Source organism: Zalophus californianus, chromosome 8, assembly GCF_009762305.2.
Source record: "Zalophus californianus isolate mZalCal1 chromosome 8, mZalCal1.pri.v2, whole genome shotgun sequence".
Lineage (NCBI taxonomy): Eukaryota > Metazoa > Chordata > Mammalia > Carnivora > Otariidae > Zalophus > Zalophus californianus.
In genome coordinates, this window is record NC_045602.1 from 76,394,399 (window position 1) to 76,414,371 (window position 19,973).

The window sequence follows — 19,973 nt, forward strand, 5'->3', positions numbered from 1 at the left end:
CTTGTTTAAAATACTCCAAGGTCAGAACGATATTTTATATTTTCTTTTTAAAGTTTTAGAGTTTTACTTCTCACATTTCTGTCTCTACACCAGCTGTAATTTGTGTGTAAAATAAGAAAAAAATATTATTTTCCATTTGGATAATTAATATACAAGCATTTTTGATATAGGCTGTCCTTTCCCCTTGATTTATGATACCCTTCTATCTTTCATGTACTGTTTGTGTGCTCTATTTTATTGGTCTGTTAGTCTACCCTGAGCCAAAGTCACTGTTTTAATTACTATCTTTTTAGTAAGTTTTGGTATCTGGTAGGGTGAATTTCCCTTTTCTTCCTTTGGAATTATCTTGGCCATATTTATTCCATTGCATTTCCATATAAGTTATAGAATCAGCCTGTTAAGTTCAACAAAACTCCTTTTTGAATTTTGGTGGGAATTTAAATTTATTGCTTTGTTTGGGAAAAATGACTTTGCGCTGAATATAAGCACAACAATAACCAAAAAAATTAATTGCATTTATACACACTAGCAACATACAGTATAATCTTTAAAATACCATTTACAATCGCTAGAAAAACTATAAAATATGTAGAATTAAATTTCACAAAAGATCTATAGGACTTTTATAGAAAATTATTCTTAAAAATAATGAAAGACATACAAGAAGATCTGAATAAATGGAGAAAAAAGCCATGCTCTGGACTGGAAGATTCAATATAAAAAAAGAAGTCATGTCAACAATTGCTATACTACAAGTAATGACTTATATGTGAATTCTTTTGGATTTTCTTTATGGATAATCATATGTTCAGTGAATAATGCTAAATATGTTTTACCTTTCTAATTCTTATTCATAGAACATTTTTCTTATTCTGCTGGCTGGAACTTGTAGTATGGTTTGTATAGAAATGCAGATAGCAGGTGGTCTTGTGCTGTTTCTGATATTTGCTGTAGGTTTAAATCTATTTTATATCTCATTGAGGACATCAAATTTTATTGAAGGCTTTCAAGTCTCTTTTGAGATGTTTCTTTTTAGAATTTGCAAATATGACTATATTGATTTCTTATACAGTACCATCTTTGCATACAGACCAAAGCCACAACTTTGACATGTTGAAATTTTTTTTACACATTGCTAGATTCACTTAAAAAGTTTTTTAAAAACATTTTTTACATATTTTCACTGGATTCGTAAGTGAGATTGGCCTGTGGTTTTCCTTTTTCATGCTGTACCTGTCCTTATTTTTTATGTAAAATTTTTATTGAATTGTAACACTACAAAGACATATGTAAATCATATGTGCACCATAGTAAAGTTTCACGAGGTGAACACACTTGTGTATACAAGAGAAAGAACATTTTAGTACCTGAAAGCCTCCTCATGCTTCCTTCTCATCAGTACCTTTTCCCTAAGGGTAACCACTAGCCTAACTTTAACACCTTAGTTTTAGTTTTACCTGTTTTTTAAAAAATTTTAAATAAATGAAACCATACATTATATACCCTTTTGATATGGTTTATTTTGACCAATGTTATGTTTATGGTATCCATCCAAATTGTGGTTTATTCATTTTCATTGCTGTATAATATTATATAACTTCTTCATTCTTCTGTTGATGAACATTTGGGTAGTTTTTTAATTTGGGTTATTAAGAATAGTACTTTTACAAACATTCTGGTACATGCCTAATGGTGAACATATATGTACATTTCTTTTCAGTAAATACCTAGGAGTGGTTATTGGGTATGTTGTATATTAGGCTTTAGTAGAGTTTACCATTTTCCCAAAGTAGTTGTCCTTACCTTATATTTATAGCCAGGCTATTGCTAGACTGATAAAATAAATTTGGAAGTCTTTTCTTCTCTAAATAGTTTATGTAAATTGGGATTATCTATTCTTTGAATATTTGGTAGCATTCATACATAAAATCATGTGCGTCTATTTTTTTGGTAATTGTTGTAGTTATTAGGTTGGGTTTTTTTGTTTTTGTTTTTGGTCTCTGGGTAGGATTTTTATCTATTGATTTCCTTTGTGTAATGCTAACATCTATCTAGCTTTTTAATTTCGCTTTGGATTTGTTTGATAAATTCTGTTTCCTGGGAAATTGTTCATTTTTACTTAATTTTTCAAATTGATTAGGGTAGTATTGTTCATAGTAGTATTTTTGCTTTATTCTCTGGTGTATCTGTAGTAATGTCATACTCATGATACTGCTTATTTTCTTCTCTCTTTCCTTGGTTAGTCAGAGGTTTGTTTCTATTTCAAAGTATCAACCCTGGGTTTTGTTAATGGTCTTGTTTATGTCATTGCTTTTTTCAAATTTTCTGCTCTTTTAAATTTTCTTTCTCTGTTTTGAATTTATTGTTCTTTCTCTGTCATCTTAATTGGACACTTAGCATATCTTTTTAGTCTTTTTTTTTAATAGAAGCATGTAAGGCATGCATTTTTTTAAGTTCTACTTACAGTGCATCTCACAAATGTTGGTGTGTAGCATCTTGGTTGTTATTCAGCTCTAAATATTAAAAAAATTTTTTCTTTGACCAGTGTTTTTAAAAAGTATCAGTTTTAAACATATTTAAAGAAATCAGTTTCTAACTTAATTCCACTGTAATCAGAGCATAGTCTGTAAGATTTTAATTATTCGGTATTTGTTGAGATTTTATTTGTGGCTAGGTTTGAAGTCATTTTTAAAAATAAATGTTTCATGTGTACTCGAAAAGAACACGTTGTCTCTACTTGTTAGGTGCAGGATTCTGCTTATGTCCATTGGATCAAGCTTTTTTTATTGCATTGTTCAAATCTTACTTTAAAATAAATTGATTTATCAGATAGTTATTTTATTAAAATCTGCTCTTTCATTTGTGGATTGTCTATTCTTGTAATTCAGTAATTTTTTTTTTATTTTGAGATTAACTACAAGATCTGTACAGATTTAGAATTACCATGGTCTTCAACCCACAACTAATTTTCAGATTTTTATTCTAGGTTCATGCTTTAAATATCCTTAGAGCCTTGTTCAGAGATACACGTCTGGGAGAAAATATTATTCCGTATGTTGCTGATGGAGCTAAAGCTGCAATTCTAGGCTTTACATCACCAGTCTGGGCAGTAAGTGCTTTTGCCATTTTTATTCATTGACTTAATTATACATCTGAGTAGGTTTTAATAAACTACTTTTTACCTTTTTTGTTGGCTTTTTAGCCATACCTCTTTGTTTTCTTATTTAAGTGATTGCTTTAGAGGTTTTAGCATATATCTTTAGCATCACAGTCAACCCTCAAGTGGTATTATATCTCTTCAGTTGAAGTATAAGACTTTATAAGAACCTAACAATATATACTTCCATTTCTCTCCTCCCAATCTTTGTGTTTTTTTTTTAAAGATTTTATTTATTTATCTGAGAGAGAGAGAGATCACAAGCAGGCGGGAGGGGTAGAGGGAGAAGCAGACTCCCCACTGAGCAGGGAGCCTGGGACTTGATCCCAGGACCCCAGCTGAAGACAGATACTTAATGACTGAGCCCCCCAGGCGCCCCAATCTTTGTGCTTTTATTACACATTTTACTTTTATGTGCATTATAAACCCATACTACATTGTTAATTATTTTTGTTTAAACTGTCATTTATTTCTTTTTTAAAATTTACCATTTTAACCATTTGAAAATGTATAGTTCAGGGGCATGAAGTACATCTGCAGTGTTGTGCGGTCATCCCCACTATCCGTTTTCAGAGCTTCTTCATCATTCTAAACATGAGCTCTGTATCTGTTGAGCAGTTACTCCTCCTCTCTCTCTTCCCTCTGCGCATGGTAACCTCTGTTCTACTTTCCAGACTCTGTGAATTTGCCTATTGTAGCTACCTCGTAAGTGAAATCATAGGACGTTAGGCTTTTTGTATCTGATTATTTCACTTAGCATAGTGTTTTCAAGATAGTGTGTGTCATAATTCCATTCCTTTTTAAGGCTGAATGATACTCCATTGTGTGTATGTTTGACATTCTATTTACCCATTCATCTGTTGATAGGCATTTAGATTGTTTCTTTTTGGCTTCTGTGAATAATGCTGTAATGAACATTGTTATACGGTTCCTGAGTTTCTGATTTCAATTCTTTTGTGTATATCATATGGTAAATCTATGTTTAACATCTTGAGAAACAGCCAAACTGTATTCCGCAGTGGCAGTGCCATTTTATACTTTTATCAGCAATGCACAAGAGTTCCGTTTTCCTTACGTCCTTGCCAACACTTGTTATTTTCTCTTCCGTTTTTTGTTTTGTTTTTTGATGATAAAAGCCATCCTAATGGGTGTGAAGTAGTATCTCATTCTGGCTTTGATTTGCATTTCCTTGCTGGTCAATGATGTTGAGCTAGAAGCAGAACAACTCTTAGTATTTTAATATGTCTTTCTTTTGGATGCTGTGGGCTCTGGGTATCAGAGTGTTGAGTAAGTGCTGTAAATACACTCTGTCACGAGGTTAAAAAAGAAACAACAAAAACAGAGGTGCCTGGGTGGCTCAGTTGGTTAAGCATCTGCCTTTGGCTCAGATCATGATCCTAGGGTCCTGGGATTGAGTCCCACATCAGGCTCCCTGCTCAGTGGGGAGTCTGCTTCTCCCTCTGCCTCTACCCCCCACCCGCCCTCACTTGTGCTCTGTCTCACTCACTCTCTCAAATGAATAAATAAAATCTTAAAAAAAAGATAAAAAACCAAGTTAAAAAACCCAAAGTATTAAAATGGAGGAGGTTAAATATTGAGTCGCCTTTTTTTTTTTTTTTTTGGCAATATGATCACTGTCCAGAAACTTTTGGACTCAGAACACTAAAGATAGTGGACAGTACCCAGGATAGTACTTGTTGGACTTAAGAAGGTTAGCTTTCATGATTCTTGGGAGAAGCACCATGATTTTATTGTTTTCCTTCCGGAATAAAGGAGACTAACCTGTGACTTGTGAGTGCTTGACATGTGGTTTAAAAAAAAAAAAAAAGACTGGCAATGGGAGAAGAGGAAAGAAGCTAGACCTTAATACATTGCCTGTAGAATGGAGAATTTGCTAGAAAGGCAGGCGTTCCATTCAGTGATCTGCACAAACCATTTTATAACTCTATGATAAGCCTCTAATTGAGGGTCAATATATGGTAGTATAGCTAAAGGCACAGACTTCCAGTGTAAAGAGAAATCCTCAAGGTTGCCAACTTCTGCCTGGAAAATTGTGCATCTTCCTGTAAGAAAGACAAATGTCTAAAATCCTGTCTAGGAGCATTGCCTAACTACTCCCGAGGACACAGTGTTTACCTTCTGCATTTACAGGAAGCAGAGCAATACCTGTGTACCTTTGGTAGAGTCATAGAGGTAGGAATGTGGCTTGACCATCCGGAAAACTAGAGATCATAAAACTGATTGCCAGAAATATCAATATTGTTTTCTTTAAGTCATAAATTCAAGATGAACAAAGAAATGCTTTCAGAGAATGAAACCTGGTGACTTCCAACATTTTAGCAAAACTGAAAGTATCAAAAATGAGTGGACTCATTTTTTAAAAAAATCTTTTTGAGACCTTTAAAACAGTAACACGTACACTGCAGAAATTTTGAAAATAAAAGCATAAAAAGAAAAGTGAAAGTCACCTGTTTAACTACCATATAGATATAATCATTATTAGCATTCTGATGTATTTTCTGCCTTTCTTTTAATGTGGGTTCTGTATGTGTGTAGTACTCAGATACATATATCCACAAAAGACTGCATAAATATATATAAATACTCATGTGTAGTTTTATTTTCGGGAATCTTCCATATTGACACTGGTTTTGAAGGAATCTTTTTGGTTCTTTTCAGTTTGCTGTACTAGAGGAAATAAACATCATAGCTCTAATGATCAATCCTATGACTTTAATATATTGATTGTTATGTTTTTTTCCTTATAAAAACTTAATCTGAGATATGCCAAAATTATAAATCAACATAATCAGTGAATGTGAAGAGGGCTTCATTTTAAAACAATTAAAATTTATGGGGCGCCTGGGTGGCTCAGTCGTTAAGCATCTGCCTTCGGCTCAGGTCATGATCCCAGGGTCCTGGGATCAAGCCCCGCTTCGCTTCGGGCTCCCTGCTCAGCGGGAAGCCTGCTTCTCCCTCTCCCACTCTCCCTGCTTGTGTTCCCTCTCTTGCTGTCTCTCTGTCAAATAAATAAATAAAATCTTTAAAAAAAAAACAATTAAAATTTACAACAGTTTAAAGCAGCTTACCACAGGATTCTCTGTTGAGGTCATTTTAAGAGTGATTTTTCCTGAACGCGTGTGAAGTGTGGGTTAATTTACAGAAACCTAATTTGTGTACATCTTCTCAGGAATGGATCTTGTGCCTAAAGGTCACTACATCTGTACTTTTTTTTTTTTTTAAGATTTTATTTATTTATTTGACAGAGAGAGACAACAGCGAGAGAGGGAACACAAGCAGGGGGAGTGGGAGAGGGAGAAGCAGGCTTCCCGCCGAGCAGGGAGCCCGATGCAGGGCTTGATGCCAGGACCCTGGGATCATGACCTGAGCTGAAGGCAGACGCTTAACCGACTGAGCCACCCAGGCGCCCCATTACATCTATACTTCTCACTTAACTGTTTCTCCATGCTGGAGAGGAAAAAAAACACACACACAAATAAAATTAACTTAATTTTAATTTTGCAGTAAAGGAACATTTTTCCAACAAGCATCCATGTATAATTTTATTTGTTTCCTCAGTCTTTTGTATTGAGACCATATACGTTTTTCTGTCTTTGCCACCTGTTGGACGTTTTTAAAATATAGGGGTAAGGTATTGTTGTAAACAGATTAGGCATTAGGAACACCTACTGTGTTGCAGATGATATATTAAACACTAGAAATACATGGATAAATAAGACATAATCATAATAATGGCTGTCTTGTTGAAGATTTTCTGAGTGCGCCTGGCATCATTTATTTTGATAATCTCAGTTAATGCTCAGAACAGCCTTGTAGAGTAGATTCTATCATTATAATCCTCATTTACAGATAAGGAAGATAAGCCTCAGAGAGGCAAAATAACTTTGTCTAAGGACATACAGCTGTTATCTGTCTGACTCCAGAATCAATTTATTATAGCGGAAAGGTTTTGGTGTTATAGGAATACAGAGAAGGTGTGTTTTACCTACCTTGTAGGGTTTTGGCCCTGTTCCTTAGGAAACAGAACTGGAAGTATAATCTGGGTGCTAAGGTTTTATTGAATGGTACAAACCCACAGCAGCAAGAATGAAGGAGAAAAGAGAAGAGGTGAGACAAGGAAAGAGGAAAGGCATTACTGAACAGGTCTTGACCTTGCAGGAAAACTGAACTAGTTGTCTGGTCGTGTGATAGATCTTCTAGCCAGGCCATGTGAAACTACCACCTCTTGAACAGTCCCATATCCTTTTTCTTACTGTCAAGGGTTAACACTTGGGGCATTAACACAACTTGGGCAGGGGTTGATACAACCCTTGGGCAGCTGCGGGAGAAGGCAGTTCCCATGCCCTGTGATGTAGTATCTCATCTGAGTCTGGAAATGGCTGGATGAGCCACAGCCTCCATGGGTATAGTTGGGACAGACCCGGGGTTTTAAACTATGGCTCCCACTGCTGTAGAAAAACCCTTCATGACAGAGTTTCTCAGTAAGGGAGTGATGGCATCTGATCAATGTAGTTAAAAAATGGAAACTCAATTGTAAGGTGGCAAGACTTAAAGGGAAGGAGGAAGACTAATCAGGAAGCTATTGTAGTAGTTCTGCCAAGAGATGATGATGGCTCAGAATGGAAAAATATTAGTAAAAATGGTGACACGTGATGATCTTTGATATGTATTTTAGAGATGAAGCTAGTTAAGTTAAAGAGACTGAGTGGCTCAGTCAGTTAAATGTCTGCCTTGGGCTCAGGTCATTATCCCGGAGTCCTGGGATTGAGCACCAGATTGGGCTCCCTGCTTAGCGTGGAGTCTGCTTCTCCCTCTGCCCCTGCCCCTCATTCGTGCTCTCTTTCTCAAATAAATAAATAAAATCTTAAAAAAAAATTTAGGTAAGGGTAATTTACAGGTACATATATGGGAACCAAGGCATTTCTGGGCAGTCCCCTTTTTTTTGTTCAGTGACTGGAAAACCTGATCTTTCCTTGCATCCTCATTGCAGGGCAGCTAACTCATCTTCCCAGCTTGCCCATAAACTCCACTGAGTATGCCATTTTAACATCCTACTAAGACCCACACTGGGCTTATATTTCTATCTGGTATATCCTTAGTTGCCTCCCTCAGGCCAGCTCTGGTCTACAGTATGCAGTGGGTTTCAGAGGAGGAAAAGGAACCTTTCAGATATTCCCAGTAGCGCTGCCGTACTCTGTGCTCTGTTGGCCTCAGCATGTCCAGGGTCTCTGATAGCTGTGAGTTTGCCACAAAGGTGCCAGGCTGAAGGCTTTGTGGTGCTTAAATCTAGCCATGCTCTACTCATTACACTACATGCCTTGGCATGGGGCTCTACTCACAGGAAAGATACTTTTGAAAAAACTCATGCATAGGTGGGGTATGGGCTGGTGGACGCTCTGTCTCTTCGTCTCACTATTTTGGAAGGAGGTCACCTCATTGAACTCCAGAACGTGGCTGGCCCTCCCCTTAATCACAGGCCCAGAAATCCCAATATAGCGCTGCTGCATTACGGATAAGGGACTTAGGACCTAAAGTTTTAAGTGTCTTTTTCAAGGTCACATGGCTAAGAAGTGATGAAAGGCAAATTAGAATCGAAATCTCATTTAATTGTTTCAGAAAGTATTTCTTTCTACTGTAAACTGGCACCATGTACACTAGACAAAATATTTTCTATTACACACAGATCCCGTTCTCAGGGATGTGACCATCTATTAAGGGTGAAGGTGTATGGTGTATAAATGACTATACCACATAGTGATTGCACATGAGAGGCTCTGCATTTATATTTTAAAACGATTTGTCAAGAGAGCATTTATGTTATATAAGAAAAGCCATACATAAGAAAAATGTATTATCTACACAGATACATATATACATGCATACACACTTTTACACACACACACACACACACACACACACACACACACACACACTGCTTCGTGAAACCTAATTTCTTTTCCTTTACCAAATCTTTCTATATTTTACATAAGTCTATATGGTTAGCTTTTTCATACTAGAAAGGAAAGAAAAAGTATATGTACTTAGTGAATAGAAGGGAAAAATTGATAGCAATTGTAGCTGAATATCAAGTCCTTATCAACGATATGTTGGGGGCTTGATGGAAGAGGTAAGAAAACAGGAAGGTTTTCTGGTATTTTCCTTAGGGTAAGGATTAATTATAGCCGAAGTTATTTAGCAGCCGTTCTATTCTGTCCATTTTTAACTTTACTATTACTTTTTTCTATTGTTATTCTCCTTTTTACTTGTATTCTCCTTGATCCATCCTTCCCAGATAGGACATGTTTTCGTTGTCATTACTGTGATGAGTTTTTCAAAATATACTAGTGCTGATAATGACCTTTTTCATTACCCACATTGATATGATATCGGTGATTCATATTAGCATTTACTATCAGTGATTTAGGAGTTGGTAATGCAGTTTGTCAGTCAGTTTTAACCTCTCTCTCAATTGTATTTCTATGTAATTTCCTTCCTTAATTAGCTTTATAGTGGATAGGGACAGAAAATATGGATGAAATATTAGAAAATAAAAAGGAGTACCTTAACCGGATGTCCTGGAACCATTTATACTATTGCAGCGAAACATAGGGACTCTCTCCTATCTTAAGTAACAGGTAGTGTCTTCCATGCTAGTTATTTACTCTATATTTACATTAATGTTTTTAATGTTATACTATATAACTTCTACACATTTAAAATATCAAGTATATATTTCAACATATGAAAATCAATATAATACACCATATGAATAGACTAAAGGACAAAACCACATGATCACCTAAGCAGATGCAGAAATCCAAACACCATTTCATGTTGTAAATGCTCAATAAACTAGGAATGGAAGGGGACTTTCTCAACCTGACAAAGGGTATCAATGGAAAACCTGTAGCTCATACTAATGGTGAGAGACTGAAAGCTTTCTTACTAAGATCAGAAAAACAAGGATATCAACTCTTTTTTTTTTTAAGATTTTATTTATTTGAGAGAGAGAGAATGAGAGATAGAGAGCACGAGAGGGAAGAGAGTCAGAGGGAGAAGCAGACTCCCTGCTGAGCAAGGAGCCCGATGTGGGACTCGATCCCGGGACTCCAGGATCATGACCTGAGCCGAAGGCAGTCGCTTAACCAACTGAGCCACCCAGGCGCCCCAAGGATATCAACTCTTGCCATATCTATTCAACATTGTAGGTAGGTCAATTAGGCAAGAATAAGAAATAAAAATAAGAAATAAAAATCAACCAAATTGGAAAGGAAGATGCAAAGCTTATCTATTTTTAAATGACAGTCTCCTTATAGAAACTCTTGAAGAACACACATACACTCACACACATACAAAACCATTAAATAATTAATCATTAACAAACAAATTCATCAAGGTCGTACGATATAAGATTAATATATAAAAATCAATTGTATTTTTATACACTAGCAATGAACAATCCACAAGTGAAATTAAGAAAACAATTCCATTTATAATAGCATCAAAAGGAATAAAATACTTAGGAATACATTTAACAAAAGAAATGTAGGACTTGTATGCTGAAAATTACAGAATATTTTTGGAAGGAATTGAAGAACGCTTAATTAAGTGGAAAGATACTTCATGTTCATGGACTGGAAGACTTCATTAATACTGTTAAGATGGCAATACTCCCCAAAGTGATCTACAGATTCAATATAATGTCTATTAAAATCCCATCTGAATTTTTTATAGAAATTGACAAAGTGATTGTAAAATTCAGATGAAAATGCAAGGGACTCAGAATAGCCAAAACAATCTTGAAAACAAAAAGAGGATTCACATGCTCAGATTTCAAAACTTGCAGCAAAGGCAACAGTAATCAAGATAGCGTGGTACTGGCATTAGGATAGACATTTATAAATCAATGGAATAGAATTAAGTGTCCAGAAATAAAACCTAACATTTAGTAAAAAAAGACAATTCAGTGGGGGAAAGAATAGTCTGTTCAGCAAATGGTACAGGGACAACTGGATATACTACATGCAGAAGAATCAATTTGCTTCCTGTCTTACACCATATTAAAAAATTCACTCAAAATGGATCAGACTCCTAAATGTAAAAGCTAAAGTGGTAAAACTTTTAGAAGAAGATATTAACTGTCAATCTTTGTGACCTTGGATTAGGTAACAGTTTCTTAGATATGACACCTAGAGCACAAGCAGCAAAAGAAAAATGATAAATTAGACTTGATCAAAATTTAAAATGTCTGTGTTTCAAAGGATACCATCAAGAAAATGAAAATACAACTGATAGAATGGGGGAAAATATTTGCAAATCATGTATCTGATATTTGGTTAGTATATAAAATATATAAAGAACTCTTTTTCTTTTTTTTAAGTAGTCTCCATTGCTGGGGGCTTGAACTCAGGACCCTGAGATCAAGACCTGAGCTGATGAGATCAAGAGTTGGATGCCCAACCAACTAAGCCACCCAGATGCCCCAGAATATATAAAGAATTCTTAAAACAGTGAGAAAAATTATGGCAACCCGGTTAAAAAATGGACAAAGAACTTGAAATTATTTCTGCAGAAAAGATATGTGAATGTACAATAAGCACATGAAAAAATGCTTAACGTCATTAATCAGTAGGGAAATGCAAATCAAAACCATAATGAGATACTGTTTCACATCCATTTAGAATAGTTATAATCAAAAAGATGGACAGTAACAATTATTGGGGAGCATTTAGAGAATTGGTGAAATCGGAACCCTCATATATTGCTTGTGCAAATGTAAAATGGTACCACCACTTTGGCAGGTCCTCAAAAGGTTAATGTACAGTTGCTGTTACCAATGGGAGAGTCTGCATTGTGTAAATGGAGGTCTTGGTTCTTGGATTCCCCATGAAAGATTTGTGTGAGGATCCACACTCAAATCAAGGCGGCCGGAAGGAAAGTAGCAGGCACAAAGCAGTTTATGAAGGACAAGTACACTCTCAAGGTGGGCAAGTGGGCAGGCCCAGAGGTGGCAACTGTACCGGGGTTAGGGGGTATCTTTTCTTTCTATGTTTGCATAGGTTGTGGGTCATAACTAGGGCAGTCTTCGACTTACATTGTTTCTAATCATCTAAGGGACTCCTACTGGTTGGGAGGTGGAGTTTTTGACCCAGAACTGTCATGGCCATCTTCTGCCATGGGGATAAGTCAGGGGTGGGTTGAAGAAACCACAATGTGAATATATTATAATGAAGCTATAGGTTACCCTGGGGGCAGAGATTGAAGAGGAGCGCGCATGTTCTGTACCTGTGACTCTTGGTCTGTCAGTGTTGGAAGCCGTGAGGCCAGGATGTTAAAAGCCACAAAGTCAGGATGTCATGCCCCAGGCTTCTAATGTGTCACCTATTTATCACCACCTTTGCCTCCAGCTCATGTCTGACTGCCTACTCTATCATTACCATATGACCCAGCAATACCATTTCTACCTATATACCCAAAAGAAATGAAAACACGTTCACACAAAAACTTGTATGTGAGTGTTCATAGCATCATTATCCATACTAGCCCCCAAATGGAAATAACCCAGATGTCCATCAAATGATGAGTAGATTTTAAAAATGTGGTATATCCATGCAATGGCATATTATTTGGCCATGAAAGGGAATGTCATACTGATACATGCTACAACATGGGTGCACCTTGAGAACAGCTAAGTGAAGGAAGCCAGACAAAAAAGGCTGCATATTGCATGATCCCAGGAATATGAAATGTCCAGAATAGGCAAGTCCATAGAGACAAAAAGTAGATTAGTGCTTGCCTAGTGGGAGAGGATGTGTAATGACTAGTAATGTGTATAGGGTTTCATTTTGGAGTGATGAAAATATTGTGGCATTAGGTAGTGGTGGTAGTTTCCGAATTTGTGAATATAGTAAAAACCACTGAATAGTACCCTTTAACATGGCAGATTTTATGGTGTGTGAATTTTATCTCAAGAAAAGGAAAATTAATTTTCTTTAATGTCTTAAAAGATCATTATTTGGTGATCTTTGGGGGCTGCTGTGGCATTAACTCATTATTCTGCAAACTGGTAAATTTATGGAAATGATTCTGTAGTAATCCAGTAACAGGGTAACCAAAGAGTGGATGAGGGAAAACTTTACTTTCTGAAAATTGTAACTAATTAATGGTAGAATATCACCATGTTGCTACACCTACTAGAATAGGCAGTGATGATTCTTGGCAGCTAATGAGGGAACGTGATACTGAATGGATCAGACTACTACTATTGGAACCCTCAGATCTATCTTAATATTACTGAAAGACTGTCTCCTGCCTCCAGCTTATTGAATCAGACAAGGGATTTTCTCCCTGGGGGTTCTCATTCACTTCGTCTCCCGGAACTCCTATTTTAGCTTGACTGCATCTGGCAGCCTTTGTTAGAAAGTTTGGTTTAGGGCAGGATGGGATTTGTGCTTCTATTTTTCTTTTTTGGTTTTCGTGTGATTCCTGAGAGGACACCGGGTTTTATGACTTTACCAAGTCATCTTTTTTTTTTTTTAAGATTTTATTTATTTATTTGACAGAGAGAGACACAGAGAGAGAGGGAACACAAGCAAGGGGAGTGGGAGAGGGAGAAGCAGGCTGAGCAGGGAGCCCGATGTGGGGCTCGATCCCAGGACTCTGGGATCATGACCTGAGCCGAAGGCAGACGCTTAACGACTGAGCCACCCAGGTGCCCTTTACCAAGTCATCTTAAACCCAAGAGTCTTTGGGCACTAAGTCAATAGACCAGGTGAGAGATAATCAAGATCTGAGCTAGGGCAGAGGCCGTGTTGACAGTTTTAACAGGACAGATTGATTTGTTGCCTGGGGATATTAGTCAGGGCATATAGTAGGGGCTTCATTAATGTTTGTTGACTGTGGAATGAACATAAGTGAATTTGTCCAATTTTAGGGTTTCATTGCAATATTGGTATGAATTATGCCACTTTGGTATGAATTGTAGCCCACACCTAAAGTTCCAGTGCATGAGTTGAGCTTCTGGAGGAGAAGTTGCAAACTGGTGGCTGATAGGTCAAATCTAGCCTGCAACTGTGTTTTATTTGGCCTTGATGTTTTGTTTTGTTTTTTTTTTCCTTTAATTTGTTGCCAACGTTAACAAATAGTAAGATTTCACATAAAAACTGGGTTTTCTGGCTTCTCTCGAGAAGGCAGATCTGGCAACACTGGGCTTACCTTCCCTTGTGCAACTCAGCTGAAGCTGAATAGTGACTGCATTAGACCCAGGCTGGCGCTGCCCCTGCCACTCACTGCCCTCTGTGGGCATTTGAGTTTGTGACCCGTGCTGCCGTGGTTTCAGGCGGCTGTTTTATAAATCTTACATTGTTACTTTTAATTACCTTTCTTCCTATATTAATAGCTATTTAAACATACCATGTGATTATGACACCTGTCTCATTAGAAAATAAGTTCTGTGTTGGCCATAAGTGTGTCTTCTAGATATTCTCCATGGTGCTGGTATCATGCCTTACACACTGTAGGGAAGTATTTATACATCTCTGCTCTGATTTGGCAAGGTAATCGAGGAAGCCCAGTCAGTATACCATGGCACTCAAGACATTTTTATGATCCAACAAAACATCTTGACACATTGGTTTGGACATAGGTATCTCTGTTATTACCATTTTTAAAAAAAAGATTTTATTTATTTATTTGTCAGAGAGAGAGAGAGAGCATGAGCAGGGGGAGAGGCAGAGGGAGAAGGAGAAGCAGGCTCCCCACTGAGCAAGGATCCTAATGCGGGACTTGATCCCAGGACCCCGGATCATGACATGAGCTGAAGGCAGACACTTAAGGGACTGAGCCACCCAGGTGTCCCTGTTATTATCATTTTGAAGAAATGACTTGTGTTTACTAAAGATAATTCCTTCCTCTTATTTTTTGTTTTTTAAAGATTTTATTTATTTGACAGAGAGAGAGTGAGAGCAGGAACACAAGCAGGGGGAGTGGGAGAGGGAGAAGCAGGCTTCCTGCTGAGCAGGGAGCCCAATGCTGGGATCATGACCTGAGCTGAAGGCAGACACCTAACAACTGAGCCACCCAGGCGCCCCTCCCTCCTCTTATTTTTATTAACCAGTTGTCTCAGACGATTATAGGGTTCAAATTTATTAAATTATTCCATTGTGGGGTTAATAAACAACATTTTGGATAATAAGTATTTTCTTGACCATATTAATTAATGTGGACTGAGTTATGTCTTATAAATATTTCCCATAGGTAAATGCTTACAGAAAATAAGTGGAAAGAGCTGAGCTCTTTACTGGGTTAGTCCTTGTCAGAAACGATATAGGAAAATGAATTAAATATATATGTTACTTGATGATACAAGTACAAAGAAATAAAATAATTGGTGGTAATTTTAGAAGTATAGGAAAGAGCTGTGTTGTGTGCATGTGGTTGAATTATAGAGCTTGGTGTAAGAGGAAGTCATTGAGTCAGTTACTATACAGTTTTTGAAAATTATTTCATGAACACAAACCATATTTGCTTTAGCCCCACATTAGCCAATTGGGTAAGGACTTTGAATGTCAAGTTTGAACATTGTAAATGTTGGTTTCATGCCATGTGTATTTCTTAACCCTTATTGTGCGTTTATTTTTACATTAGGTGAGAAATTCATCCACACTTCTTTTTAGTACCTTGATCACAAGAATATTTGGAGTTAAAAGAGGAAAGGATGAACTCTCCAAAAAAAATAGGTAAGCTTCATCTAATGCTAACTTTACTTTTTACAAAATATTGTCCTGGCCAAAAATAATTTTTGGAAATTTGCTTACTTTTATGGATTCATCTAGAGCATAAAACTATTAAAATGCTATAGTAAATTAACGTAGGCTGCCAAATTCTAAGCTCTTCAGCAAAAATACCTACTGTTTAATAAGTGGACCTTTCAAAGCAACAAAAATACAGCAAGGTAGCAAGGGCTGAAATATTGAGCTTGTTTCTCAGTGCAACAGCTGAAGTTTTTTTTTTTCTTTGCATCTTCAGGTATTCCTGAAATGTCTAAGTTGCTTTTTCTTGATGTGTTAACCAAGTACTAGCTTGTGTAGTATCTTTGCTTTTTTGCATTAAACTCTGTAGCCAAGGGGAGCAGTTACAGATAGATGTTGGCCACATGGAATAAACAATGCTTGTTTACTTTTAGGTCTTTAGTGTTACGGTTTTTCTTTAAAATGTTTTCCTTTTAAGATTTTTTTTCATGTCTGGAAGGAAACTTATTGAAACAGTTTAATTATGGGTAATTTTTAGATATAATGCACAAGTTCCGTTTGTTGGTTTTTAAAGAAAAGTTTTGAATAGTTGTTTCTTCAGCACTTGGGAGGATTTGATGGTAGTCCAGTGGCCAAGTGCTGACACTAGATGTCACTGTCGCTGCATGTTTAATTACTTTCTTTACTTCATTTAGGATCCAATTAGGCCCAGTACTTCTCTTAATGATCTATAGATAGCTAAGGCCCCTGTTCCTCTCCTACCTAAAAAGGCTGATTATCACAATTTTTAATTTAGGTTTTAAGCTGTTACTTGTTAAAATATTTTCTTGCGATGGAAGTGAGTTTTAGGAATTAGAAAATGTCATGGAATAATTTTATGATGCACTGTTGATAATTCGAATGAAACCTACTGATAGTTCTGAATTGTCATTTAAATTGCTACTTATCACCCTGTGAAATTCAAATATTTAAAAAGAAAGTAACTGGCTATAAGTGTGAATACCCTGAGTGTATTCAGGAAATACTGGAGAGTTGTTGTTGTTGTTTTAATCAAGTTGTATTTTTAAAATAATGCTACCATTAGTTTGAAAGGATGATTACGATTTTTACTATTAGCCATTTTCTAAAGAAGTTCTTCCTCTCCGTAGTTTGAAATCACTAATATTTGTTTCTCCTTAGCTTTCTTTATTTTGTTAGTAATTCTAAGAAGTATTAAGGTTTAAAACAGTTTGGTCATGTTATAAGGCCATGATAAATAATGGCATAAATAAAATATGAGATAATTAACAGTGAAATTAATGTTTAAAACTGAACATGACAGTGAAGAAATGCTCTTTTCCCTTTTACTTTTTATAAAGTGAGTGATTCTCAGATGTGTATACAGATTTTACTATGTATAGGAGAAAATCATCAGATTCATTCCATTTAGGTTACGTCTGAAGGAGGGCGGAAGAATAACACAATGAAACCACCCTGCTTTTAATCATTTTGCCAAAGGCATGCTGATGGGAGCCACCATAATAAATTCATTCTTCTTAAATAGGGAAGGTTACAAAATATGTAACGTTCCTAGAAAGAGGGAAATGGAATATTCATATAATTGTTTTAAGTAAACGTGAAAGGTGAAATGAAGGAATTAAGAAATTAATTTTTTTAAATGTGATGAACATTCTTGGTAGGAAAGAGTCTTTATTTTAATAATCTGAAGATTGGTCTAAATCAGTATGTATACAAGTCTTCTGTTCTCTGTAAGACTATATTTCCTGAAGCATCCACTAGATTTGCTGTGCAAAACCTTTAGTGTCTTAAATTAGCCATTATTTGTAGTGGTTATTCTAGTTGTAGTTTGTTTAATTATGTCACTTTTTGTTGAAATGTTTATAACCCTGTTCCCTACAATATTAACTCCCTGAGGGCAGAACCTTTCCCATCTATTCTGTATATGTATAATGGGCACTTTAAGAATGCTAGTAATAATGATGTCTCGTTGGTTGGTTACTCAACCATCGAATAACAACACTCAGCTGATGAGACCTCACAGGCCAGTTAAGTCTACTTTCGTAGCCACAGATTGTTCTGCACACCGTCTTGCAAATGTGTGCTCTTGGTCAGAAGGGAACTGGTCATAAAAAGAACATCTGCCTTTTCCCATCTAGTGGGGAAAAAGTGGCTATCCTGGAGTAAACAGACTTGGTTTCTAGGCATTTTGCTGCTGCTAGAGATGACCTTAATAGACTCCCTTATCCTCTTTGTACTTCAATTTCTCCATCTATGTAACAGGCGTAATAAAATCCGTGCTCTGTTCTCGTAGGGCTATGGTGGGGATAAAACAAATGATTAACTGTTCATTTTCTTTTAAAATGTTGGAAGTCACGGTCCTGGGTGGCTGTCAGTTAAGTGTCCGACTCTTGATTTCAGTTCAGGTCATGATCTCAGGGTCCTGAAATCGAGCCCCGGGTGGGGCTCCGAGCTCAGCATGGAGTCTGCTCGTCCCTCTCCCTCTGCTCCTCCCCTGCTGCACACGGGCTCGCTCTCAAATAAATAAATAAAATCTTGAAAAATAAATAAATAAAATGTTGGAAGTCCTACACAATTAGAGTTTGCTTTTTTTCTGTTACCACTTCTGTTAAGGTGCTCATCCCATCATCTTAGAGTTACACTGAAATTTTTGAGGACAGAGTCAGTGTCTAACCCATTTGTATACCTGGTACCTACCGTACGTGTGGCATAAAATAGGCACAAAGAAATAGTTACTGAAAGAGCAAGTAAATTTTGTTACTAGAGGAGAGATAAGAAATCTGGTTTCTATTCCCTGCCTTTGTTGCCATATAGCCACGATAACCAACTGAGACAAATTAGTTAACCTCTCTGGGCCTTGGTTTTCTCCTCTAAGATAAGAGATTTGGACCATCCTGGAGGTCTCTTATTTTTGCAAAATACTAAGCTAAGGCTTTATGTAATTGTTACTAAAATTGTGGGTTTGGTAAACCGCTCTATTCCCAGTTCCTAAAACAGTACCTGCCTTGTAGTATGGACAAGAAGTTCCCTTTTCATATGTAAAGAAGGGAGCAGGAGGTTCTGCATCCCCATTTATAAGTATGTAGAGTGCTGCACTGGTAATTGTTGGACTCTAGAGCTCCTTAGTCTTGTTCTAGATGTGTTTCTTGGATTATGAAGAATGAGAAAACTTAAGTTTCACTTGGTTTTTTGAAATAATGTTACAATATTTTAATTTGCTAAATCTCTTTTCCTTTCCCTTTATTACCCCCTGGCTGACTTGGCCTAACAGAATGAATCTTTGATCTCACGTAGAGGCAGAGCCTGCACAGCTCTGTGATCTGGGGAGTGTGCTGGGCTTTCCAAAATGGCCTCCATCTGCAGTGTTGTGAGTGGGCGCCCCTTGATAGTTCCTCGTTCCTTATAGGACAGGAGCTAAACCAGTGTGATCTTTAACTCTAGGTCTTTCTCTTTAGCCCCTGTGGGTATTAACCTTCAACTATTCTAGTTTCAGGTAAATGACAAATGTCAATATATAGCAGTCTGAGAACTTTATTTTAGATTTTGCCAAAGCTTCATTTTCGTCCTCAGTATAGAGAGTATTCTATAGCTCTTGCTTTCTCTTATTTTATTTTATTTTGTTTTGCTTTGTTTTATTGTATTTATTTATTTATTTGAGAGTGAGAGAGTATGTGCACACATGCATGCGAGTGGGAGAAGGGGCAGAGGGAGAGAGAGATGTTTTTTTAATTCTTTTTTTTTTTTTAAGATTTTATTCATTTGACAGAGAGAGCACAAGCAGAGGGAGAGAGAGGGAGAAGCAGGTTCCCTGCTGAGCAAGGAGCCCAGTGCGGGACTTGATCCCAGGACCCTGGGATCATGACCTGGGCCGAAGGCAGCCGCTTAACAGCCTGAGCCACCCAGGCGTCCCAAGAGAGAGATTCTTAAGCAGGCTCTGTGCCCAGCACAGAGCCGGACACAGGGCTCCATCTCAGGACCCTGAGTTCATGACCTAAGCCAAATTCAAGAGTTAGACACTTAACCAATTG

General features: G+C 36.9%; 1 protein-coding gene across 11 annotated transcripts in view; it reads left to right on the plus strand.

Annotated features, from left to right (window-relative positions):
• THADA (THADA armadillo repeat containing) overlaps positions 1-19,973 on the plus strand; it is a 324,153-nt gene that overhangs the window by 80,257 nt on the left and 223,923 nt on the right. For all 11 annotated transcript variants that reach the window (XM_027621844.2, XM_027621847.2, XM_027621842.2 and 8 more), the window contains 2 exons: positions 2,987-3,109; positions 15,824-15,915. In XM_027621844.2, coding sequence (XP_027477645.1) covers positions 2,987-3,109; positions 15,824-15,915 — 215 coding nt within the window. The remainder of the gene's footprint in view (positions 1-2,986; positions 3,110-15,823; positions 15,916-19,973) is intronic.